Raw genomic sequence first — 25,362 nt, 5'->3', positions numbered from 1 at the left:
AGACTTCATCTGGGGATTTAGGGTTTCCCCTTGGGATTCTATAAGTGAAATGCTAATTTGGATTTCATGAAGAAATGGGGAATAAACTTTCAATACAAAAAGATCCTAAGTGGGGAAAAGGTCTTATTGAGATAGCTATGCATATGTGCTTGCAGAATGAGTAATAATTCTATGCAGCAAAATTATATCTTTGCCCATGTGATAAGAAAGAAATCTAGAATCACAGACACCAAACCTTATAGAAATCATTGAAGAAGTTAGAATTTTATTGGTCGTCCTCACCATCTGCTCTTTCACAGTGTGGTTGGTAGCATGCCTTAGAAAGTATGTTGAATCTAATCCTAAGGACTTCTGTGGCCCTTGCATTATAAATTTAGAATTGAAACCTTCACCTACAAAAACTTTTTCCCAGGATGGGAAAATTCAGCACAAATTCCTGTGGTACTCTTTGATTTTAAGCTTCTGCAGAAGGATCCAGTACAGAAAAATTACAGCCTCATTGCTCACTTCATCTTGTTAAAGTCACTGACGAGTTTTGTCCATGCAGCCTCTCTAGTCACGAGGGAGATGAGGAAACTGAGTACAAGTGACCCCATCTTTGCCTTTTTAGATGTCAATGGCAGGTGGAGGCCAATGGAGTGATCTCTCCTGCTTTGACCCCAAGCCCTTCTCCGCTGCCTCTCACCATAGATGAAGACAGGGAGTTCACCTACCCCTCTGACGTGCTGGTGCCTCCTGTGGGGAATGACTTTGAACTGCCTCGGATCAGGCTGCCTCCAGGAATCATGATCAAACTCAGGGAAATTTCTGGGCGTGCAAGACCTCAGTTTAGACCAAGTATAAAGTATGTTATAAGATCTCATTTATGTTTCTAGACAGATTTTATTGCATTTCTTGTTCTTTTTGAGAAAAATAGATCAGGCTGAGTGACTCTTTCTCTGCCATTGATTTAGAGAATGTCAACTGTCTTCCTCAAAAATCCCAACTTTGGAGCCAGCCTTATCGATCTAGTGATGTGGCAAAAATAACATCTCTTTGTTATCTGGAGGAGACATTGTACCTGCAGGCAGAGAAGGCTATTAAAAATCTCTCCTTTGGTTTGGGCAGAACAGAATACTGGCTCTAATGTTGTTATAAAACTACAGTGTTATTAATGATTAAGAAATGTAAGATCAGGCACCCTCATTTATGTTAGGAGAGTGTGTGTGTGTGTGTGTGTGTGTGTGTGTGTGTGTGTGTGTGTGATTGAGGGGGCTGAAAGGTGTTTATCTTTGTGTCTTTAATTTTAATTTAAAATGTCCAAACCTCAGCAAATAGAGCCACTTAAAGTTTTAATTTAAGTTTTCTGCTCTAATATTTGTCTTTCCTCACCCCACCCCCCAACCATACCCAACAATGTAGTAATAGTAAGTAATGACTGGATCAATAAACAGTGCTCTCATTTTCATGTCTCTTATTCTCTTTGTAGACTAAAAATAGAAGTTGCAATGAATGCTTCTTTGCTGTGCTGAAACCTAATCAAAAATGTGTTCTCTCAGAAGTCTAAGATTTCTGGGCAATTAATATGTGGAAATTGCATATTGTAAAGTTTTTTGTTTTAACTATAGGGAAGTAGTTCAGCCTGATGTCATGGAAGAAATGGTCGTATCATGTGTGATTAAGCACTTGAACTTGGTTGATGCTCTGCAGTCTCTAATCAATTTCCAATATCAAGAAGAACATGCTGAAGAATATGATTTATTATGTAAAATTATGGGGGAGACCTTTAAGAAGCTCAATGCCATGGAGAGGCAGCTTCAGGTAATGAGAAGACCAGAGTATTTATCATTTCTTCATCAAGGATAGAAAATTTTTCTTAAGTGCTGAAGTTATGAAAGCTCAAATATGTTCTTAATTTTTTAATGAACAGTGTAGCTTAGATTGCCTAATTCACATGTAAGCTAGGTATTCCTTGTTGAAACTCTTTACACTCAGTCTTATGTATTTACCAGAGTGTTGCAGAATTGGAACAGAAATGGCAAAGTGAGGTGGATGATGCCATGCAAGGAAAACTGGAAAACAACACGCCATTCTTTTATGATTACCACTTTAATGAGGTGAGCATATTAATGTAGCTAAAACTGTCCAATTCCCAGCTAATCGAACCACCCTTTCCCCTCCCCACCAACATTCCCAGTTAATGGTGTCAGTAAGTGATGGCTGATCACTCTCACGTTCATGCAACATATTCTCTTTGTAGACTGAAAATAGAAGTTGCAGAGAATGCTTCTTTACTGTGTCCAAACCTAATCAGAAGTACAATCTCAGTCATCTAAAATTTCTGGGTAATTAATTTTGCCAGCCAAAAAAACTAATGCAGAGCCATCTCTTTTCATCTGGGATGAGACCATGCTGCCTTCACAGAATAAAGAAATAATTTCTATTATATAATCTAAAATTGACCTGTTTGGTTTGTCTGTTGACATTTAGAACTACAAATAACCAGCTGTTGAAGTTGTTTACAAAGATACTGAGGAAACTTAAGTTGTAATCAGATTTCACTCTGTCTACAAATACTGAAAAGAAATATTTCTCAAAGAGAAGCCAGGATCATTTTTAGTTATCAAAATGTCAGTCTGATCACTTCTTTCCATTTCTCAGAAATATGTCCAAAAAATGATTTTTTTTCCCTCAATGATCTGCTAATCTAATATGTTCTACCAAAGCCATTGTTGATACGATTATGTACCCCTTTTCTTTTTTCTTGAACCATTCTTTAGAATAAAATGAAGGAACTGGAACTCTTGTGTTCGATGAAGGAGGTTTCCTTTGATGGAAGTGACCTTGAGAACATGGTCTTATCATTGAGGTTGGTGATGGCTAAATAAGAATCTGTTGAATTTATCTCATGAATGTTTCTGCCAGACAGAAAATGTAAATATCTTTGTACCATCTCAAATCTGAAAAAAGAATCCATGTGTTTGTTCAGAATTTCAGACTTGGACAGACAAAATATCATAGTTTTTTTAATGAATCTTAGTAGACCTTTAAAATGAGGGCATTACATAAAGTTGAAAAATGTTAGGATTTGGCTGTTTTTGAAAGTAGTGAGGGAAAAGCTCTGTTTGCTGAAACTTTTTCCATCTCACACCTTTTAGGTAAGCTCTTTGGTTATAAAAATATGTTTTGCCAAATTAATGCATGATTGATAGAATATGGACTTTTCTTTTGTAGGGAAAAGTTTCTTCAGGAAGTGAATTCTCTTATTCAGAAACCCCTACACCTTCTGGCTAAGACAAAAACGCTAGTCAAGAGCTTAATGAACAGAGCTGAATTGCTACTACATGTCACCATTGCTGCCCAGTCTGGCATCCCAAGAAGCGTGTCGGGGACACCTGCAGAAACACCAGGTACTGCTGCCAGAAGAGGCCATAAAAAATGAAATTCTAGCATTTTTCTGCCTGCCCTTAACTTTTCTCCTTTGAAAATATGACACATCTTTGTTCAGTCCTTCAGTTGGATTCAGTGAGCATGACTGGACTTCCTCCTGATACAACTGCTCCTCTGTTAGTCCAGTGGGGTCCAGGGATGGGATTTTATTGTGGAAAGAAAACATCCTTCTGTGGATGGAAATGGCAGTCTCTTCTCTACCTCATGAGTAGCTCATTGCCCAGAGCACTGGAAGTTAAGTGACTTGCCAAGCTCCAGTCAAAGGCAAGTCTTGAACTCAGTTCTTTGGCACTTCTGGGCCCAAAGCCAGTGTCCTGGTCATGCTGCTGCTCTGTGCATCTGTAGCTTCTCTAGTACATTTGGTTGTGGATCAGTAACTACTATGTGCCAAGTGATCTGTACAATATGCTATAAAGCAACATCACAGTGTACAAGTGTTTATTAAATGTACCAAGTTTTAAATATTTGGGTATAATCAATCAGTATTTATTAAATGTCAAATTAAGATTATTATCTCATTTGATCTTCACAATCTTGGGAGGTAAGTTCTCTTATGATTCACATTTTATAGATGAGCAAACCGAGGCAGAGAGGTCATGTAACTGGCTTGGGGGTCATACTGCTAAGAAGTATCTGAGACTGGATTTGAACTCAGCTCTTCCCAAGCCCAGGCCTACTACTACCCACGAGACCCCCCCCAAATTGCCTCCATACTAGGAGGCAGTCTTCTCATAGGTAGCTATTAATCCATAAATTGAATTGAATTTTAACAACAAGCATTTATATAATCCTATAAAACCTCATTTGATCCTCACAAGAGCCCTCTGAAGTAGATGTGAGCCTCTCTGTGAGGAAACTGAGGCTGGAAGATGCTTTCACACATTTTCGTTAGAGGCAGGATTTGAACTTGGGCTTTCCTAGCTCCACATGTACCACTTTTGGGGCTAAACCATGTTGCTGCCTGCTGTGGGAGTAATTGGTTAACAGATGACAACAAAAGTCTTTGGTTATTAGTCAGTCAAGAAACATTCATACACCTTCTGCTCTGAGCTAATCACCTTTTCTGATGCTCCCTTAGACAAATTTAAATCAAAGACTATGGGGACCAGTCCTGAGAGGCCTCTTGCTTCCAGTGCACACCTTCTGCGGACTTTCCTGTCCCTTCCAACCCTGTATGACCCTCTTTGATGCCTTCAGTAGTGCGAAGGCTGTGTCCTCAAGAGGCTAAGTCAGGCTCTCCTCTCCATGAGCTCAAGTCACAGACCAGACACAGGAGCCACCATTTAAAGTGTAGATATAAAGAGTAATAGGAGACAAGGAAGAAGTCACCTTTGCAGAAAATGGTACAGAAAGAGGGCCCAGCTTCCGATACAGGCTCTGCTCTTTGCTACATGAGTGACCTTGGATAAGCTGTCTAACCTCCCCAGGCCTCTGCTTCCTTACCTTGCCAGTCACTGGCAACTGACAAATCTGGCTTTGTTTTGCTTTAAAGAAAGGGATTGACTTAGAATGGCAGCCCTCCAAATTTTTGGTCTCCAGGCTCCTTTATACTTCTAAAATGATGGAGGATCCTTCTCTCTGCCCAAAGAGCTTGCCTTGATATACATTTTATCTATTGATATTTACCATATTAGAAATAAAACCTGGAAAATTTCTAAACATATATTTGTTAATTTTTAAAGAATAACAATTTTGTTACGTTAATATGTTAATATAACATATTTAGATGAAAAATACCTACATTTTCCAAAAACAAAAAGGTTAGTGAGAAGAATGGAATAATTTTAGAATTTTCCCAAGTCTCTTTAAATTCTAGTTTAATAAGAAGACCAGGGTTGTCACACATACATCTGTGTTCAGTCTGTTGTGATATGTTGGTCGTTTTTGGTTGAAGTAAAATCTGACCTCACACAGATATGTAATTGGAAAAGGGAAGAATGTTTTAATAAGAAAATAGCATTTTAGTATGATGATGAATATAATTTTGATCTTGTGGACCTCCTGATAAGTGTTAGGGACTCCATGGGGCCTGGGAACCCACTTGGAGAACTGCTGGTCTAAATGTTCTCCAAGAATCCTCCCTCAAAAGCTGCCAACTCAGATATCACTAGGGTCGTTGCTCGCTCTTTGCTGTCTCTGCTCCATGCATCAAAATAAAATTGCAGGAAGCAAGGGGATTCTTCTAGACTTCTTAGAGAATTTCTTTCATTAAATTAGTGAGGACTCTGACTTAATTCCCTAAGATTAGAAAACACCTTGAGACTTGAAGATCCTCATCAGGGTTTTGGAGCTGTGAGCATTAGCATCACTGTGGTGTGTGAAGGTGCAGGGGGGAAGGAGAAGTGCATCGGGACAAGGTGGGGGACCCAGGGGAGGCCCAGCAGCTGCAAGGATGCAACCATACTCTTGCCTCACATTGCAGCTTGTAAATCGGCGTCCGAAACCAAGGTGATCGCTCACGCCGTCCGGCAGCCTGTGTTTCTTCGCAGCATGTCTGCTCCATCTGACCTGGAAATGATTGGGAACGAAGACTTGGAATTCACCCGAGCAAGCCAGAGGTAAGCTGCCCGTGGTGTGCTGTGGCACGGCAGGGACGGGGGCCCATGTTTGACCGGGCGCACCGGCCACTGCACCGTGGCCTGAGCCAGAGCTGCTCTCCACAGGCGTCGACACGTCCCCAGCCACCGGAGCAGTTCCTTCACACTGCTTCAGTCCCTGGCAATCGAGGACAGCAGGGACAAGCCGACGTACAGCGTCTTGTTAGGGCAGCTCTTTGCCTTCATTGGGACCAACCCAGACCAAGCGGTAGGTTACTGTGCACCTCCTTCTCCTTTATCCCTGTCCAGCAGTGGGTGAAAGCCCAGAGCGCTGGTTGGGCAGGAGAGAGGCAATGTCATTTAGAGCATGCTTGGTCTCTGATGTTTCAGGTGTCAAGTAGCAGCTTCCTCCTAGCTGCTCAGACCAGGTGGCGGCGTGGGAATACTCGGAAACAGGCGCTTGTGCACATGCGGGAGCTGCTGACTGCAGCCGTTCGAGTTGGGGGGGTGACGCATCTTGTAGGTCCTGTCACAATGGTGCTTCAAGGTGGACCCAGGTCTGTTGTTGTTCACTCCAACTCACCTCTTTCTCTTTTTTTCTTTAATCAGATCCATCACAAGAAAATAGCCATAAGAAGCTTTCCCTACTAATGATGGGAGCCATGCTGTATACTTAGCACATGAGAAGTGACTAAACAAACTTAAAATAACTTAGAACAGTTTTCAGTCATTTTACACTAGTCACTTGCAACTGAATGTCCCCTAGAGCTATTCACTTCCAGTCCCCATATTGCTCCAAGGCAATTTAGTGACAGAAAAGATGAGAACCAAAAGCCACTTAATGCAGCTTTAGCTCCCTCCTTTTGCATCCCATGCCAAATACTGGCAGTGCTTTTGTTTTCTTTTTAATTATAAAATGAATAACAATCTCAACAAACGTAAACAATCAAAATAAGGAATAAATCCTAAATTGAACCATATGATCAGAAGTATTTGAAAAGAAAATCATATATAATTCATGGGTTATGACCACCTTCTGATCACTTTTCCTTTTGTGTAGTTTTAAGCTTTTTTTGTTTCTTAATATCTATTGACAGTTATTTTTTTAATCTCATCAATTTCTTTGGAGGCATTAGTCAAGTGCAGTCTCAGGTACAGGCTGGCCATGGGCCATGGCCAGGAAGTCCTGAATCGAAATTGAGAGAACCTACCTATCAGTCATACTTCTGTACCACATCAGGACATTGCTTCCCAGGCAGAGAATCCTCAAGATGTATTCTGTATTCCATTTTTCTCTTGGAGATTTGGGGAAGAATAAGTCCATGTTTTTATATCACTTGGCTTCTAATTTCAAAAGGGCCATTTGCTAAGTAGATGACTTTGAACAAGTCTTCTTCTTTGGGCCTTTTTTATTTTTCAAAATAAATGCAAAGATAGTTTTCAACATTCATCCTTGCAAAACTCTGTTTTCCATATTTTTCTCCCTCTCTCCCCACCCCACCCCCTTCCCTAGACAACAAATAATCTAATATAGATTAAAAATGTGCAATTCTTCTAAACACATTAGCACATTTGTCATATTGCATAAGAAAAATCAGATCAAAAAAGGAAAAAAGTGAGAGGAAAAAAACAAGCAAACAACAATAACAGCAAAGGTGAAAATATGCTTTTATCTGCATTAAGTCCCCCTAGTCCTCTCTGTGGATGCAGATGGCTCCCTTCATCACAAATTCATTGGAATTGGAAAAGAGCCAAGTCCATCATAGTTGATCATCACATAATCTTGTTGTTGTGTGGAATGTTCTTTTGGTTCTATTCACATTTTTAGCATCAGTTCGTGTAAGTCTCTTCAGGTCTTTCTGAAATCATTCTGCTGATTATTTGTTATAGAACAATAATATTTCATTACTATCTAAATCAGTTCCAATTGATCAGTAATGAACAGAACCAACTACACCCAGTGAAAGAACACTGGGAAATGAGTGTGGACTACAACATAACATTTACACTCTTTTTGTTATTGTTTGCTTGCATTTTTGTTTTTCTTCCCAGGTTATTTTTACCTTCTTTCTAAATCTGATTTTTATTGTGTGGCAAGACAATGTACACATATATTGTATTTAACATATACTTTAACATATTTAGCATGTATGGGACTGCCTGCCATCTAGGGGAGGGGGTAGAGGGAAGGAGGGGGAAACTTGGAACAGAAGTTTTTGCAAGGGTCAATGTTGAAAAATTACCCATGCATGTATTTTGTCAATAAAAATCTATAATAAAAAATAATAATGAAAAAATAAAATAAAATTATATGAAAAAAAATTCCATTACTTTCATATACCATAACTTATTCAGCCGTCCTTCTACAAATATTTTTGCACAGGTCCTTTTCCCTTTTTTATGATTTTCTTAGACTGCAAGATCTAGTAAAGACTCTGCTGGATCAAAGGGTATGCACAGTTTGATAGCCCTTTGGGTATAATTCCAAATTGTTCTCCAGAATAGTTGGATCATTTCACAGCATTCTGTATTAACGTCCCAGTTTTCCCACCTTCTGCATTTATCATTATTTTTTCCTTTCATCTTAGCCATTCTGAAAGGTGTGAAGTGGTTCCTCAGAGTTGTCTTAACTTGCATTTGTCTAATCAATAGTGAGAGCATTTTTTCATATGACTAGAAATGGCTTTAGTTTCTTCATCTGAAAATTGTTCATATCCTTTGATCATTTATCAGTTGAAGAATGGTTTGTATTCTTATAAATTTGAGTCAGTTCTCTATATTATAATTTTAAAAATGTGGCCTTTATTAGAACCTTAAGATGTAAAAATTTTTTTTCCCCAGTCTTCTGCTTCCTTTCTAATCTTGGCTGCATTGGTTTTGTTTGTACAAAACCTTTAAAATTTAATATAATAAATAAATATAATAATAATATAATAAAAATAAGATACAATATAATAAATAAAATGGGATCATTTTGCATTTCATAATGTTCTCTAGTGCTTCTTTGGCCATAAATTCCTTTCTTCGCCACAGACCTGAAAGGTAAAACTATCTTTTGTTCTCCTAATTTGCTTATAGTATCATCCTTTATATTTAATTCATGAACTCATTTTGACCTTATCGTGGCATAAGATGATAGGTATGGATAGGCCCAGTTTCTGCCATACTAGTTTCCAATTTTCCCAGCAATTCTTTTTTTTTTTTTTATCTTGTTTTTTTAATTATAACTTTTTATTGACAGCACATACTGCCTGAGCAATTTTTTACAACATTATCCCTTGCACTCATTTCTGTTCCAATATTTCCCTTCCCTCCCTCCACCCCCTCCCCTAGATGGCAGGCAGTCTTATACGTGTTAAATATGTTATAGTAAATCCTAGATACAATATATGTGTACAGAACCGAACAGTTCTCTTGTTGCACAGGAAGAATTGGATTCAGAAGGTAAAAATAACCTGTTTCCCAGCAATTCTTATCAGATAGTGACTTCTTATCCCAGAAACTGGAGTCTTTAGGTTTATCAAAGACTAAATTACTACTTATTATTGTGTCTTGTGAACCTAACCTCTTCCACTGATCCACTACTCTATTTCTTAGCCAATACCAAACAGTTTTGATGATTGCTGCTTTATAAAACAGTTTTAGGTCTGTACAGCTAAAGCCTTGGTTTTCTTTATCTGCAAAATAAAGGGGAATAAGGAAGATATAGTGTGTTTTGATTTCTGTTTTCATAGAATTGAAGAACTAACCTGTGGTGGAATGGTCGAGCAGGTGCAGGAAGCCTTTGGAGAGACGATGACCTCTGTGGTATCCTTGTGTGCTCGTTATCCTATTGCTTGTGCAAATAGCATTGGTCTCTTATGCACCATACCTTACACCAGGTAAATGCCACCCCATAATTAGAAGGTTGAGCATCCTATTAAAATGTTCCTCTTCTTTTGAGTAAGGGAGCAATGATTCAACAGTTTTTATTACGCATCTACCACATATGCCCATCAATAGAGAGATTCAAAGATAAGAATCAAGTGTACTAAGGGAGACAAATGAACACATATGCAAAATCACTTTATTGGGAAAGCACTGCAATTGTAGGGAAGAGGGTCAGGAAGAGTCTCTTATGGCCTTGGGACTGAGTTTTAAGAGGCACTCAACTGGTGAAGGAGAACAGTCTTTGCTCTCCCATATATATATATATATATGGGAGAGAATCCTTTTTTTTTTTTTTTTTTTGCTTTTATTCTCTTTTCATTTTAAAAGTTTGAGATCTAACTCTACTGGCTTCCAGTTGCATTGAGTTTGCAACCTTTTGTGATCAAAAGAAGTTGTCTTTGGATTTATTTAATCTCTTTCAACCATTAAGATCCCATGTAAATTCTATAATGTTCATCCTCTAGAGTCATAACTAGACATTGATGGTCGCATTATGTTGTGAAAATGCATGACCTGGAAGGAGGATGAAGAAATAGCATGGTGAAAGACATTCTTCTTCGGCATTAATTTTCTTCCTAAACCTCAAAAAACTACTCTTCTATGGACCACTTGGTCATTTTGACAAACCAAAGTTGCCCTTATTAGCTTTTGGTTAGGGGTTTTGTTTAAAAAACAAAACAAACAACCCTTCCCCCCCCCCCAAAAAAAAAAAGGAGAAAAAAATTCCAGTGAATTGACCATTTGTTGTGAAGGTATCATTGAAGCATTTTACATGCTGGTCAGAGACTTCTCCCAGATGTTTTCCTAATCCCCTGAATGAGCTGAGTGTTGAGCTGTCATCCTGTGAGGATCTTTCATTTATACATCTTTTCTGATGCCTTTTTTTCTCCGGGTATAGAAGTGAAGAAAAGTGCCTAGTCCGCAGCGGCCTCGTTCAGCTCATGGACAGACTCTGTAGCTTGAGCAGTCAGGCTGAAGCTGGCTCCAGTGAAAAGCAGACCAAGAAGCAGAAAGTGGCTGCCATGGCCTGGGCAGCCTTCCAGGTGCTCGCCAATCGCTGTGTAGAGTGGGAAAAAGAAGAAGGTGAGAAGAAAGGAGCCCCAGGCCCACACAAGTTTGCCTTGGACCCCACCTCCAACCCCTAGCTCATGCAGCAAGAGCCTTTTCTCATGGTTTTTCTCAGAATCTTTTCTCACTGATTCTGAGAAAAAGCATGAGCTAAAAGATATCCTTAGTGTTTTTGAAAAGAACTAGTTAGTTCTACCTTCCCAAAGTTAAACAGCTTTTTTCTTATTTCTTTCTAGGAGATAATCCAGTGAAATGCTCTCATTGCTAATGACTTAGCATTAAGATAGTGTTTACTAGTTATATTCCTAGATAACATTCATTTTCAGTTTCATGTTCAAGATAATATTGGGAAAGCTCTGCAACTGTACGGAAGGGGGTCAGAAAGAGTCTCTTATGGCCTTAGGACCAAGCTTTAAAGTTACCTGAGAGTTTTAAGAGGCACTGAACTGGTGAAGGAAGAGAGCAGACATGCCAGAGAAAAATTCAGTATTCTAATGAAAAGTTTGGTATTAGTCAGAAGAAGCCTATTGTCTTTAAGACTATATTCAGTAGAAAGGCAACAGTGGCCAGCTGGATGGGCACTGAAGCCCCTCCCACAGTGTCTTGGCTCTGTGCCTTCTCTGTGTTCCCAGAACTCTCCGCAACACATATTCAGAGAGGGAACTGATCTGTACTGTTGGAGTACGTTTTCTCTACTAATGAAATCTCATACATGATTCAAACAACAAGTCAGCCCTATTTTCATTATTATATTTCTTGATGGTTGCTGATCTTTCCTAATCAAAGAAAATGGCTGCTCCTGGTTACATGTGAAATAGTATCTTTCCCTTGTAGCTAGGACTAGTCTACATGGAGCTGGTGAAATGTCTATGTCAAAGCTGATGAAGAATCAGCTATACCAAAATTAAGGAAGCCCAAGCAGCAGTAAAGAGGTTTCACAAAGCAAGTGCTTCCTCAAGGCAAGTCTATGCCAGTCCAGTAAAGTCTTAGGTTTGCTGCCATCTCACTACGTGTACCCTTTCTCTGCCTCTGATCCCACAGGTGGCTCTACTGAGGCTGTACACTCAGGCCTGGCACGTCAGGTATCCAGCCTGCTCACCAACCACCTCGCCCGAGCTACCGAATGCTGTGGCAACCAAGCTGCCGGAAATGATGCCCTTCAAGATGTTCTCAGTCTTCTGAATGATCTTTCCAGGTGTGCTGCAGGGCAGCCTGTGGGTGGGTCAAGAACTGTGGGCCACAGTGTCTTCAAAATCTTGATCCTTGAGTTGTTTTTGAAACTAACTCTTTTTGAAAAATCCCAATTGATGATCTCAAGAGCTTTCCAATTTTGTGCCAAAGTCTGAGGCTATGCACATTTATTTCTGCATTATAGGATAATGTTATCATTTGTGTTAATTGGGGGGTGGGGGTGGGAGGACAAATGCAAGTCTTCTAATTGCATTTGGTAATCAATATCCAGATCCCCTTTCTAGCTAAATTAAAGTATCATATTTTTAATTATCAGTCAATAGTCAAAAAACATTTATTGAGTTCTGGAGATAGAAAGGAAAAAGAAGAAAAAAAAAGGAACACTGTCCCCAACTTCGCAGGGCTCACATTTGAATAGGGAAGGCAAATTGTAAATAGCCAGGGATGTACCAGACATATATGGGATAGAGAAAGCTACCAACAGCTGGCTAGACTGGGAAGGGCCTCCTGGAGAGGAAGCCAGGGAAGGAAGGAGTCTGAGGAAGGGACGGAGGGAGACAGAGCATTCCCAGCTTGGGAGATTGCCTTGGGAAAGGCAGAATGAGAGGGGCGGGGGGGGGGGGGGGGGGTGGTGATGAATCACATGAGGAGCGGTTCCGAGACCAGGGTGGCTGGACCTCAGAGAATACGAAAAGTCTTGTTAACAGAAAATGGCTTTGTCAGTGGTGGGGAGATAGGAGACAGGGAGGTCATCTGAAAGGCCAGGGCAGTAGTCCAGGCAGGAAAGGATGAGGGCCTGGCCCACAGTGTTGGCTGCATGAGTGGAAAGCAGAGGTCATAGATAAGGCATGCAGCGAAGGAAGATTTGATGACAGATTGGATATGTTGGGTGAGTGGAGAGCCTGAGCGATCGAGAGGGTGGTGGTAGCCCTGACAAGTTGTATTAAGGAAATTGGGGGGAAAAGACTAAATTTGAAGTGTTTGTGGGACATTCAATTAGAGGCGTACGGACATTGGCTGGTGCAGCTCAGCCCAATACTCGGTAGAGAGATCTGGGAGTCTTCTGCCCAGAGATGGGAGCCAAGGAGGGATCATCCCAGGAGATGAGATCTGCAAGCAGAAGAGGAGAAGGGTTCTAGGGGAAAGCCTTGGGGACCAAGTCCAGTTGATGAATGCTGAGAAGTCCTGGTGGGACAGACCCAGGGAAGAAGAAGCCGTGATTGTTGGTGTCAGAGGCTGCAGAGGATGGAGGCTGAGGACTGAGAAAAGGCCACTGTGTCTGGATCTTAAGAGAGAGCAAAGGCATTCCCAATGTTTGTGTCTCCTAAAATCCTAGTGCCAAAGCCAAGATGTCTTTTTTTAGCAGATCTCTCTTCTAGAGGTGTATGGTTCTTTGTTTAGAGAGCTTGGCTGTTGTGTTTGCAATCCCATCTCACCTCCCCCATTTTCCTCTCCAGGAGTCACATTGGGAAAGCAATCCTGAGCCAGCCAGCGTGTGTGTCCAAGCTGCTTTCTCTGCTGCTTGACCAGCGCCCTTCTCCAAAGCTGGTCCTGATCATCCTTCAGCTTTGCCGGGCAGCACTGCCTCTGATGAGTGTGGAAGACTGTGGAAACGTGGAGCTGCCCCCCTGGAGCTACTCGGTGCCCTCCCTAAACAACGAGCAGGACGATCCCAGCGACCCAGCCTCCAAGATTGCGTCCCTACTCTTGGCAAAGTTGGCGGATTATGTAGTCCCAGGTAAAGAGCCAGGGAAGGCACGAAAGCTCAGCCCTCCTTCTGTGGTCTTTAACATGCTGCAGCAGGGCACGCTGGCCAGAGAGAAAGCCGTCCTTTTCTCGGGGGGGCCCTGGCACAGAACGACACCATGGGCAGCTTCTAATGGGGCTCTGCCTTTTCCTTAAAGGGTGCCAGACTGTGCTTTCTCCTACTGCCTCTGAACCGGATACCACCTTGGCAAAAGCCAGCCCGAAGAATTCCCTCAAAGGAGACAAGGACCCCGGAGAGGAGAGCGAGGCAGTGGATGGCAAGCTTTCCATTTTTATTCACAAGAGAGAAGACCAGTCGTCACATGAGGTCCTACAGCCCCTGCTGAGGTAAATCTGAGCTGGACAGTAGGTGTTGGGGATAGCAGTGGAGCCCTTGCTCCTTGGCTCCTGCTCTCCTCCTGGCGTCTCACAGCCTTCCTCATGGGGTATCCGAGGGGCCAGTCCCCAGCCTGTCCATAGGATGGATGGATGGTCAGCTGTGGCTGCTAAGAAAGACTATTTACCAAAGCACAGCACCCCAGCAGCAGCATTAGGGGCAGGAACCTGATTCTCTCAGAAGTGTATCTTATGCACATGAAATGGGTGGATTGTGGAAGCACAGGCAAGTAAAAGTGTCCTTGGGATCCAGATATTACAAACCCATAAGGATCCTGGGAGAGAATGAATGAAGGAATAAATGGGAAACTTTTCTTTAACCTGTGACAGATGTGGCAGATACAAATACAAAAGCAGATGGTCTCCCAGTTTGTTCCAGTGTGGAGAGCCGTCACATTTAAGGTAGTGGCAGTCAAAGTCGGAGGGTTGTGTAAGTCAAGGCACAGGAGAGCCAGTTGACAGGTCCTTTCCAGCTCCATGACAAGATTGATTTAGTTACCGTGCCCATAACAGGAGCTGGAAAGGGACATGACCCACTGTATACCCGCAGGTAGCTGGGCTGGGCACTCAGATGGGGAGAGAGGCGGAACTAGGTGGAGTGGGCCAGGGCATTGCTGCTAGCTGAACAACACGGCTCAGATCCATGGAGGGTTCTTGGTGTGGTGGAAGGGGCCCTGACTGGGACCAGAGTCCTTGATTTTTCCCTCTAATTAGCTCAGGGAACCTGGCATCCTTGTCCTAGGGAGACCGCGCAAGTGTCATCACTGCCAGCATGGTCCTGCTTCGAGATGCTCTAGGCTCAGAAATGGCAGAGGCAGCTTCACCCCCACCCCCCACTGACCACCTCAGGCTCTCTGCCTCTGCTGTGCGCCCGGCAGCCTGAGGAGGGCAGAGGGAGGGCCTGGCACAGCTGGGCTCCTGCCTCAGAGCCAGGGCCTGACATCCGGCGGGGGTGGGGGGAATGGCTGCAGTTCTCAGGCTTCACTGTGGTGTTTGCTCTGTCCTCACTGTTTCACTTGTGGGCAGTGTCCATTTACCTTGCTAAGTCAGCTAGCTATTATGAGCCGTGCTATGTGGCCACCTTCCTCAGGCCTCTTCCACTCAGGGTGGTCTTTCTAAAGCACAGACCTGACCATGTCCTCACCTCCCCACCCCCAGTCAATAAATTCTGGTGGTTCCCAGTCACCTCCAGGTCAGACATAAAATCCTCTGTTTGCCTTTGGGGCCCCTTCCACCATTCAGGGGCAGGGGCCTGTGTTCCTGGGGTTAGGCACACAGTAGGTGCTTGACTTCACCTGGGCTGCTTGTTACTCCTCTTAATCAGCATCTCACCTCTTGCTCCGGATGCTTTTACTGGTTGTTTCCTGTGCCTGGAATTCTTTCTTTCCTTGCCTCTACCTTTTGGAACCCCTCCTGTCTTTCATGACCCAGCTCAAGTACCCCCTCCTTCCTGATCTGCCACTTCTTGTTGGAGGTGGGGAATAGACATCCTTGTTCATGATGTACATGTGCTGTATTTACTTCAGTGTAAACAGGCTTTTTAAAAAATTGGTTGAAAGGTCTTTGAGGGCAGGACCTGTTTCACTTTTATCACTGTATCCCCAGTGGCCCTAGGGGACTCAGGGGATTTGTCCCTAGGAGACAAATAATGCTGATGGAGTGATTGCTGTATTTTGTTCTTCCCTAAAGCCTCTGTAATGAATGGCAGGCAAACCACTTTTGGAAATTTTGTCCTTCTTTAAAAACAAGATAACCTCATTTTTTGTTACTTCTCACCGTTCCTGCTAACACTCTGCCCCCATTCTTTTCCTTTGCATATGCAGCAGTTCTGAAGGGAGGCCATTCAGACTTGGCACAGGTGCCAACATGGAGAAAGTAGTGAAAATGGACCGTGACATGACAAAGGTAAGCCTGGCATGGAGGACCCTGTGCTCCTGAATACCATCATCAGTCATTCTTAGATCTGACAGCATTTTCTATTGTTCAGGTCCATCCAGCATGATGGAGAAGTAGGAAATCAACTCAGTTCCTCATAAAGCAGGGCAGATAGACAGGAAATTTTGACATTTCTCATAAGACAATGTATTAACTAAGACTAAGGGTAAGAAGACCAAAAGACAATTGTCTATTAAAATACAAATCCTGAAATGTGAAAAGAGATTAGGTATTAGAGGTTGAGACTCTAGAATGGCATTGTGGAATTTTTTTCCTTCAGCTCCATTCAGAGAAGTATCACAGTTAAAAATAGTTTGGCAGCACTTAGATGGATGAGGCTGTTGATGGCTAGGATGGGACCAAGCCGGCCAAGTATTTCAAACATTTCTCATCTTGATTTCTCAGAGTGGCTGCTGTGAAGTGATCACAGAAGAAGCTGCAGCTGCCCTTCGAAAGGCAACTAAATGGGCCCAGTCAGGCCTAATTGTCAGTGTTGGGCCTCCCGTAGAAACTGTCAACCCGGAGACCATGAGTGGGTTGTCCACAGGTGACAAAAAGAAAACTGCTCAGACTTCCATTTGTCGAGAGAGGAATTCCGAACTTGCAAGGTAGAGGCTTTCCAAACTAATCTAAGATTGATTTTTTAATAAACTGGTTTCTAATTTGGTTTCATTTCCTTTACCTGTTTGAATTGTAGACATACAAATTTATGAGAATACAAGTCAATTTTTTCCATTTGACAAATGGTCAAAGGATATGAGCAGGCAGTTTTCAAAGTAAGAAAGCAAAGCTATCTAAAGTCATGAGAAAAAATGCTCTAAATCACTGTTGATTACTGAAATGCAAATTAAAACAACTCTGAGGTACTACCTCACACCTATTGGCTGGGCTAATAGCAACAGAAAAGGAAAATTGGATATGGAAAATTTGGGGGGATATGGGAAAATTGAAATGAGGACATAAGTCACAAAGCACCAACTTCCCATCCATTAGAATTATGGCTTATTTGGGTGTAGACAAAGAAATGTCTCTGGGCCTTGATATCTATGTAGGTTATAGGTTTGTCCAAAATGCACGGTTTGGAGGTGCTAATTTCTAAAGGACCACAGCCGAATCAGGGAGAAGAAAGGGAATTTATTCTGAGTGACTACTCTAGGAAACACCCAGTATAACTGGAGAGAAATAAGGAGACTTTATGTCATTCCTTCTCTTTTGCAAAGCTTAAACCTCCCACTCTAATCCTTGTTATACTTATGTTGTGCTTTCTCTCCACTTCACCCCACTCCCAAGATGGATTAAACAAATACCTATTCTTGGGAAGGTTGTTTTATGCTGGAAAACCCAGAGTAGATGAGGGTTAAGGCTTCCTTTGCCTTGAGGAATTGTTCCTATGCACTGTGTCCATTATCTAGATCAAAGCTTCTTAAAATGTGTGCCCCTAATGTTGTGAAAAATTTGGCAAGAGTAAAAGGTTTCTGAATGCAAGGACCAAAAATTAATTCAAAATCAGACACATAATAAATCTGAGGAGTTTCTAGCATGCTAGCCTGTGTTGCATCGTGTAACTTCACCATACCTTTGGTTCTGCACACACAACATGCCCATTCTTTATTGCATGTGCACAAATCCTGCCAGAAACACCTCAGCTTAGATTTGAGAAAGGATCATGTCAAAATTTCTCAGGCAAAAAGAAGTCTAAAGTGGAGAAAGTTTGAAGCCTTGGATGAGATGCTCTACTGAGAGAGAAAGAACAGAAAAATGTGCCTGTGGGAATTCTAAATTCTGGGGCTGCTAAGCCTCCACACTAAGAGTCTGCTTCATTTTCTCCATACCTGCCAGCATAACGTACTTTGACTTAACCCTGACAAACTGCTTTATATGACACAAACGCTCCTGAGCAATCACAATGCTGAAGGCCCTCCTCTTGTTTTGGTGAGCCTTGGTCACCTTATCCCTTTCTGTGTCTCCACCTCATCTCCAGAACTGACCCCGTGCGCCCGTTCATCAGTGGCCATGTCGCAAACAGCATGGCCGCGGAGGTCATTGCCCTGCTTCATAGTTTGTTAATGGCACCGGAGTCGAATGCGGCTCAGATATGGACGACAACCGCCGAAAAGGTGAGCATTATAATTTGGCTTGATTCAAGTTACTGACATCTTAAATTGGACCTTATGTTTTAATTTTTAATTTAGTTGAATTTAAATGTAATTGCATTGAAATTGACATCGATGCCTCATAAAGCAGTAAATGGAAGTACTTTTTTTAAACTAAACCTCTGTAATTAATTCCCTCATTACTGTAATAGTCTTTAAGGTGAATTCTTTGCACTATGTCCTAAAATTAATTAGATTTACTTGCTTTCATATGGACAGTTTTTGTTTTGCACCCCTAGCAACATGATGTTCCATTTTCCTATATATTATGGTTATGTTTGTCAGTTCTGTGATCACGCAAGAGCCACAGGCCCTGTAAATTCATGCTACTCACCCTTGGGAGCCAGTGGGACCCCCTTATGGGATTGTTGTGTCTGTCATTTAGAATATAGAAGGACCTATCCATTTTATTTCTTTTCTGTGAAATGTTCCTTCAAAAAATGACCCAGATTTTAGCCCTGTCCTCTCTCCCATTCACTTAGGTTCTGTCTCAAGCTCTGATGTACATCCCCCAGCTGGGAAAATATGCTGAAAGCATCCTGGAGAATGGGAGCAGCAGTGGTCGGAAGCTTGCCAAGCTTCAGAGGATTGCCCGACAAGCCGTAGCTGCACTATGTGCACTTGGGGGCTTTAAAGAGACCATCAAGATAGGGTCTGAAGTACAGGTAGTACACCCCTTTTGTGCCCTCTTCTTAATCCTCAAGCCTTCACTTTGGAATAACAGCTTATTGCCCAGATTGAATTGCTGTAGAACAAATCTTCTCCAGTTAAAATGGAGCTTTGTAGTTTAGAGGTTAAAGGTAAATTCTGAAAGGACACATTCAGTCCTGAAGCTTGTTCCCAAGTACTTATTTATAAAATGAGTAATCCATGCTGCTGGAGCTCTACTGCCATGGTTCCAGTGGTACTCATTTCATTCCTTCAGTATCTCCAAGGTCTGGAGCTGTAAGTCTCTGGCTGACTTTCTGCACTTAGCTAAACTGATCTTTGGATGGGGAATCCATAGGGGAATTCAGGCCCCTACTTCTGAAAAATATTCCCAGCTTGCTATGACTTGCTAGAGGTCACCTTCAGGTACCATAGTCTTGGAGAGCCCATGACCACTTCCGTGCCATGAGAAGGTGCTGGAGGAGCTTTGTAGTAAAGGCATTTCTGAAATAAATTGTATAAAATACACACTGTATCTCATGGCATTTCACTGATTGTCTGTAGCATTTGAAGCAGGTCAGTTAAGACCATACCACACAAGTGTTGCTTCTTGTACTTAGTCCCATCTTTTAAAGTTTGTGAGTTGCAAGATTAGAAGGGAAGCAATAAATTGGGAAAACATTTTTACAGTCAAAGGTTCTGATAAAGGCCTTATTTCCAAAATATATAGAGAATTGACTCTAATTTATAAAGTTTGTGAGTTGTCTTTTACTTTGACCACAACTTGGCCTGTCCCACAGATAACTGGCAAGGTGTGGGTATTCTTTGGGCTGAGTCATTTCTCTCTCTAGGTATTGGGGAGAGGAATATCCGGGAGCATTGGAGTAGTGGCGTCAATCAATGAGCAGGAAGGTATAGCCACTGTCAAATTTCCACCCATAGACTGTAGAAAGACCTCGCAAGCATCAGACACATTGACTATTCCATTATCTAGACTTTGTGTTCCAAGATCTGAGGTAAGGTCGTTTTCAAATCCAATGTCACACTCAATGGTCATTTGCACAGTCATGAGTAATATACATAGACACTATATGGAAAATAGATGGCTAAATTAAATATGGCTTATGATTTGCATGCATCTTGGTTGGGAGCATTTCAAAGCAATGTTTGTATGGAAGTTGCCCTGTATGTGATATAAGATATGTTCTTTTATATTGGAGCTCTACTGTGTTTTGCTGTTTTGTTGTGATTTTCAGTTTTCTGTGTGTATGGCATTTTTTTAATTGACTGTGCAAAATGAGAATTAACTACTCCAGATAATAACACCCTCATTTCTTAGAAACTAACTACTTGAATTTAACTTTTTGCCGTGCCCCCCCCACCACCGCCATCAGGCATTGCCTCTTCATAAACTGTCCATTACTGAGAAGGTAGTACAGGCAGTCCAGTCCATGTTGCTTCCTCAGGAGGGAAGTCTATCTATTCATACCTCACTTCCTGCAACAGGAGATGGCTCAACTCCAGTAATGGCAGTGGTTCGACTCCTTGCTGAGATCAGAACGAGGTGAGTGTAGTGTTCCTGTCTCTCTTTTCATCAACAAGCATGCAGGCTCATCCTAGAACCTGGGGAGTAGGAAGAGAGCAGTGATGGTAGTTCGTGACCTGCCCGTCACAGCTGAGCCTTCTTTGAAACGGCTTGGGCCTTCCCAATACTGACACCTCTTGTGCTTTGGTGCTGAAAACATAGTATTCTGTGACTCCATCGTTGTGGGTGTGGATCGTTTTCCCTTCAGCACCCATGACACCTAGCACCTGTATAAAGGAAGCATTTCCCTGTGCCCTTGATGTAGCCAGCTTAGGGAAAGCCTGAGGAGATGGGGGATTGGAGGCCAGGGGCACCTTGGGGGCAGCAGCAGACTCGTCTGGAGCTCACTTTTCAAGGTGACTTCATTAAGTAATTTTAATTCATTAAATAAAAGTAAGATTTTATTGACAGTTGTGAAATGTTTTTAAATGTTTTTTTACCATCAAGAGCATGCCTTGTCATGGCCCAGCTTTTAGAAGACAGTCTGTTTTGTGAAGAATTCCTACAGCAGTGTCCAGCAGCTGTTGAAGTCCTCAACCTCGTGGCCCAGGAGTGCAGTCCCGGTAGGTGCCTCCCATTCTCAGCTATCACTGGGGCCAGTTGGCAGATCTGCATCCCTGCAGTCATGTGTGGGCCTGGGGCCCGTTTCCTTGAGCACCTGCCATCTAAGACAGTGGCTGAACTCCCAATCTGAAGAGACGCTGCTGTAAATGAGTCATCCCTGCTTTTAAAATGTTAACATTACGGCTGGTAGGACATTTTATTTTTCAAATTCATGCTATTTCATCTGTCTTTTTCTCACTGAAATTTAATAATCTTTTGGAATGTTTCATGTATGGTCTCAATATTGATGTTGGCTGCACATGATTGAAAACAAAGTGTTTACAATAAGAGATGTCCTTTGCATGTATTTATATAAATGAACATTAACCAAATGGTTCCAGTGCCATAATTATGAAGTTATGAAGAATCATTTTGAAGTTCAAGATTAGATTATCATTTCTTTAATGTAACTATCTAGGTATTTTTTACTATCTAGAGGGAAGAAATATGTGTCTTTTGGTCTCTTCAAGGTTTTCCTTATTTTTTCTTTTTTGGGAGGAAATAGGTCATTTTCTGTTTATATCATTATAGATTCCCTTCTATTCTTTGCCTTTCCCTGTGCTTATCCTTGCTTTTGGTCTCTGACCCTCCTTTAAATTCTTTTACTTTCTACTTTCTTATTCTTAATTTGTTTTTATGGCTGAATCGCCTTACCCTTATTAATCAGAAGTCTTGGCTGGAAAATAGAAGGTTACAGAGAGAAAGAACAGGAGAAAATGAGGATGTTTAGTCTGTAAACTTTAAAGGAAATCTGTTCAGCTCCTAGACTGAAATTTCTTCCAGAATGGGCTTCGTGTTTAGCTCTAGCTGTGTCCCAATTTGACTTTCTGCAGTTTGGTGTTTCTGGCTCAAGCTTCATTTTGAGACAGGTTTTGGCTAGTTTTTAAAATTATAATGATCAAATTCATCCTTTACTTTTGTAAAGATGCCTCTTTAAAGTAATCTGCTTTCTTTTTTCTTTTTTTTTTATTTTAATAGTATTTTATTTTTCCAAATACATGCAAAGGGAGTTTTCAACATTCACCTTTGCAAAACCTTATGTTCTGAGTTTTTTTTTTTCCTTTCCTCTTCTTCCCCTCCCCAAGCAAGCAATCCAGTATAGGTTAAACATGTGCAATTTTTAAAAATATATTTCCACGTTTGTCATGCTGCACAAGAAAAATGAGATCAGAAGGGGAAAAAACAAACAACCAACCAAAAAAAGTGAAAATGCTATGTTTTGATCCACATTAAATCTCTATAGTTCTCTTTCTGGAAGGAGATGGCTCTTTCCATCAAAGTCTCTTACCTTGAATCACCTCATTGTTGAAAAGAGCCATATTTATCACAGTTGATTATCACATAATTTTCTTGATACTGTGTACAATGATCTCTTGGTTCTACTCACTTCACTCAGCATCAGTTCATGTAAGTCTCTCCAAACCTCTCTGAAATCAGCCTGCTGATCATTTTTTACAGCACAATAATATTCCATTACATTCATATACTATAACTTATTCAGCCATTTCCCGATTGATGGACAGCCACTCAGTTTCCAGTTCCTTGCCACTACAAAAAGGACTGCTACAAATATTTTTGCACATGTGCATCCCTTTTCCCTCTTTTATAATCTCCTTGGGAAAAAACCCAGTAAGTAGTGAGACTGCTGTATCAAAGGCTGTGCAATTTTATAGTCTTTGGAGTATGGTTCCAAATTGCTCTCCAAAATGGTTGGATCATAATAATCTTAGCTTTCTAAGCTTAATTAGGATAAGATTACCTTGAGCATCAGTGACCTTCTACTAAATAATCACAATTTGTACATTGAAAAGTGATTTCATGATACTATAGAATTTGGCAGCAGCTGAAGCTTATGTTTGCAGCTCCTGGTAAAAATTTCTCTTTTGTTTACTATGTCATCCACAGAAGAAACTGCTATTAGTAAACTGCTCTAAGTCCATTCAGTTAGAGGTGGGAAGCCCAGAAACTTCAAGTGCATCATGTTCCTAAAGTCCCTGGAAATGTATACTATTTTCTTTATTCTTCTTTTTCTTTAGGCAGTCTTCTGTTTCCATCTTCCTTCTTAATATCTCCTCATTCATGCTCTGCTCACTCCCCTGATACCGAAACCATCCTGTTCTCTTTCCTGCCATTTCCCAGCCAGATGTCCTCAATGGGCTATCATCCTCTCAGCCTTAACACCACAGAATTCCCCTAGCTTTACCCCAGTTCCTCATTATTAGGGCCTCATTTCCACTCCTATTGTCATCACCCTCTCAGTCTGATTTCATTTCTTACTGATCACTCCCTCTCCCCCAATTAATCTTTAAATCCGTTTTGAATATGACAAGCCTCTGCATGAAGATGGCCTCAGTGTCTCCTCCTTGTCCAGCAAATCAAAATCATACCTGTCAGCGAAGCGCTCGTGGTCCTTGCTGGGCAGCCTCAGTTCCCCTCTTCAGCCTTGTCTCTCACTCATCTTGTCCACAAATTGTCAGGACCCTGGGACATTTCCCGTAGACCTAGGGTGCCCTTGGCCTCCCTGCTGAGGGACATTGGCTCACATGCTTTCCTCTTGTCCCAGACTTGGAACCCTTCCTACCTCAGCTGATTTCCTACAGTAGTGCTCTGTCGTGGATCTGAGGCCTGCCTAGAACCCTCACCTGGGCGTGAGCAGCTCAGAGACATTCTCTTTCACTTTGTATGCTCAATAGTGCCTTGTACTTTTTTTAAGTCCTCAGTCAATATTGGATGAAGCTCCATAGTGTTATATCTTTTTTATTCTTTCTCTTTTTTAAGATGTCCAAGATAACCTGCCCAGTTGTCCCTTATTTACAAATAGACTGTAAACCTCTTGAGGACAGGAACTGTTGTGATTTTTGTTTTAGTATCCCATGGTATCATGCATACAATAGATGCTAAGCAATAAATGTTTGTGAAATGTATGTTGAAGCCAAGTTATGAGCAATTTCTTCCGGTTCTAAAAGATTTGGAATTTTGGAATTGGAGAAAAGTGATACAGCCGAGTGGAAAGAATGCTTGGGGAGGAGTCAGGAAAACTGGAACCTTGCTCTGTACTCACTAGCTATGTGACTTTTTGGACTTCAGTCTTTCCATCTAGAAAAGTGGGGAATGTTTATATTCCCTACTTCATAAGATTTGTGAGGAAAAGAACTGTCACCCTTTAAGCTCTATGTAAATATGTATTGTGTGCTGCCATTGTTTTTTTGTGGTGGATTTCCCAAATTTGATTTGTGGTGTTGCAGGAGAGCGGCTTCTGGTTGTGGAAGTGCAATGTGAGAGGTTAAGGATGCTCTACCGAGACTGTGCTCGCCCCCCACCCCCGCCTCTTCAGGCAGACCGCAGACAGGTAAGCTCAATGGTGGCAACCTCGTGCAGTTCTCAGTCTGCTTTTTGTTCTTTGGTGACGTGGAGATCTAGCCCTTGGCTGGGAGGCAGGGTGTCTCAATGCTCCTCAGCCCAGCACTGGCAGAATTCACAAGAAGGGTTGGAACGCTGCTTTGTTGAGGGGCATTTTGTTGGAGACTATGAATTAGCTACTACTGCTCTGGAAGCTTCCACCTCTTTCTCTGCGTTTCTCTGCAGTAGGAGGAATACCTCCTAGTCTGGCCTATCATGACTCAGTAGAACAAATTAACCATCATCCTTTGTTCCTGTGATCTTGCCAATTCTCCTCCCCACCAGCTGCCATCTTTAATCCTGGAGGAAGCCTGGGAACCATGCAACTGGATCCACTCCTGTTCCCTGAACTTATCTGGGCGTTCCCTTTTCATCGGGGCTTTATTGTTAGCTCTTCCGAGGCTCTTAGGAAGTGCTCCCTCCTCCCCGCTCTGGGCTGTACCCATGTCCTTATCTCAGATTTTTTTACTGAGAAAATGGAAACTTGCATCTTGGTTCCCATATCTCAGGTCCCCAGTGCACTGTGGTCTGGCCTCTCTTCCTCCCAGTCTGGGAAGAAGTGCTGGCAATCGTCTTCGTTTAGCCTGGCTCTCCTATTTTGTGCCCTGGGTTCCAGCCTGGGCACAGACATGCTGAGGTCTCCCAATCTTGACCCTCTCATCCCCTACATGCTGACCATGTGATGGAAGCCTTTCTCTCTAAAATTGGTAGCAATCTCTTTCATGCTAAATACAATGGCTTT

At 41.9% G+C, this 25,362-nt stretch overlaps 1 protein-coding gene across 4 annotated transcripts in view; it reads left to right on the top strand.

Moving 5' to 3' along the window:
* HECTD4 (HECT domain E3 ubiquitin protein ligase 4) overlaps nucleotides 1-25,362 on the top strand; it is a 177,806-nt gene that overhangs the window by 111,820 nt on the left and 40,624 nt on the right. For all 4 annotated transcript variants that reach the window (XM_031948613.1, XM_031948612.1, XM_031948611.1 and 1 more), the window contains exons 25-45: nucleotides 611-844; nucleotides 1,608-1,800; nucleotides 1,992-2,096; nucleotides 2,760-2,848; nucleotides 3,214-3,389; nucleotides 5,852-5,987; nucleotides 6,093-6,234; nucleotides 6,357-6,523; nucleotides 9,701-9,847; nucleotides 10,795-10,979; nucleotides 12,006-12,159; nucleotides 13,613-13,893; nucleotides 14,060-14,249; nucleotides 16,121-16,202; nucleotides 16,638-16,840; nucleotides 18,214-18,349; nucleotides 18,868-19,050; nucleotides 19,885-20,049; nucleotides 20,428-20,597; nucleotides 21,066-21,181; nucleotides 24,467-24,570. In XM_031948613.1, the coding sequence (XP_031804473.1) occupies nucleotides 611-844; nucleotides 1,608-1,800; nucleotides 1,992-2,096; nucleotides 2,760-2,848; nucleotides 3,214-3,389; nucleotides 5,852-5,987; nucleotides 6,093-6,234; nucleotides 6,357-6,523; nucleotides 9,701-9,847; nucleotides 10,795-10,979; nucleotides 12,006-12,159; nucleotides 13,613-13,893; nucleotides 14,060-14,249; nucleotides 16,121-16,202; nucleotides 16,638-16,840; nucleotides 18,214-18,349; nucleotides 18,868-19,050; nucleotides 19,885-20,049; nucleotides 20,428-20,597; nucleotides 21,066-21,181; nucleotides 24,467-24,570 (3,358 nt within the window). The remainder of the gene's footprint in view (nucleotides 1-610; nucleotides 845-1,607; nucleotides 1,801-1,991; nucleotides 2,097-2,759; nucleotides 2,849-3,213; nucleotides 3,390-5,851; nucleotides 5,988-6,092; nucleotides 6,235-6,356; nucleotides 6,524-9,700; nucleotides 9,848-10,794; nucleotides 10,980-12,005; nucleotides 12,160-13,612; nucleotides 13,894-14,059; nucleotides 14,250-16,120; nucleotides 16,203-16,637; nucleotides 16,841-18,213; nucleotides 18,350-18,867; nucleotides 19,051-19,884; nucleotides 20,050-20,427; nucleotides 20,598-21,065; nucleotides 21,182-24,466; nucleotides 24,571-25,362) is intronic.

Source organism: Sarcophilus harrisii, chromosome 1, assembly GCF_902635505.1.
Source record: "Sarcophilus harrisii chromosome 1, mSarHar1.11, whole genome shotgun sequence".
NCBI lineage: Eukaryota > Metazoa > Chordata > Mammalia > Dasyuromorphia > Dasyuridae > Sarcophilus > Sarcophilus harrisii.
The sequence above is the reverse complement of the archived record's forward strand: the minus strand, read 5'-3'. Positions and strand labels throughout refer to the sequence as shown.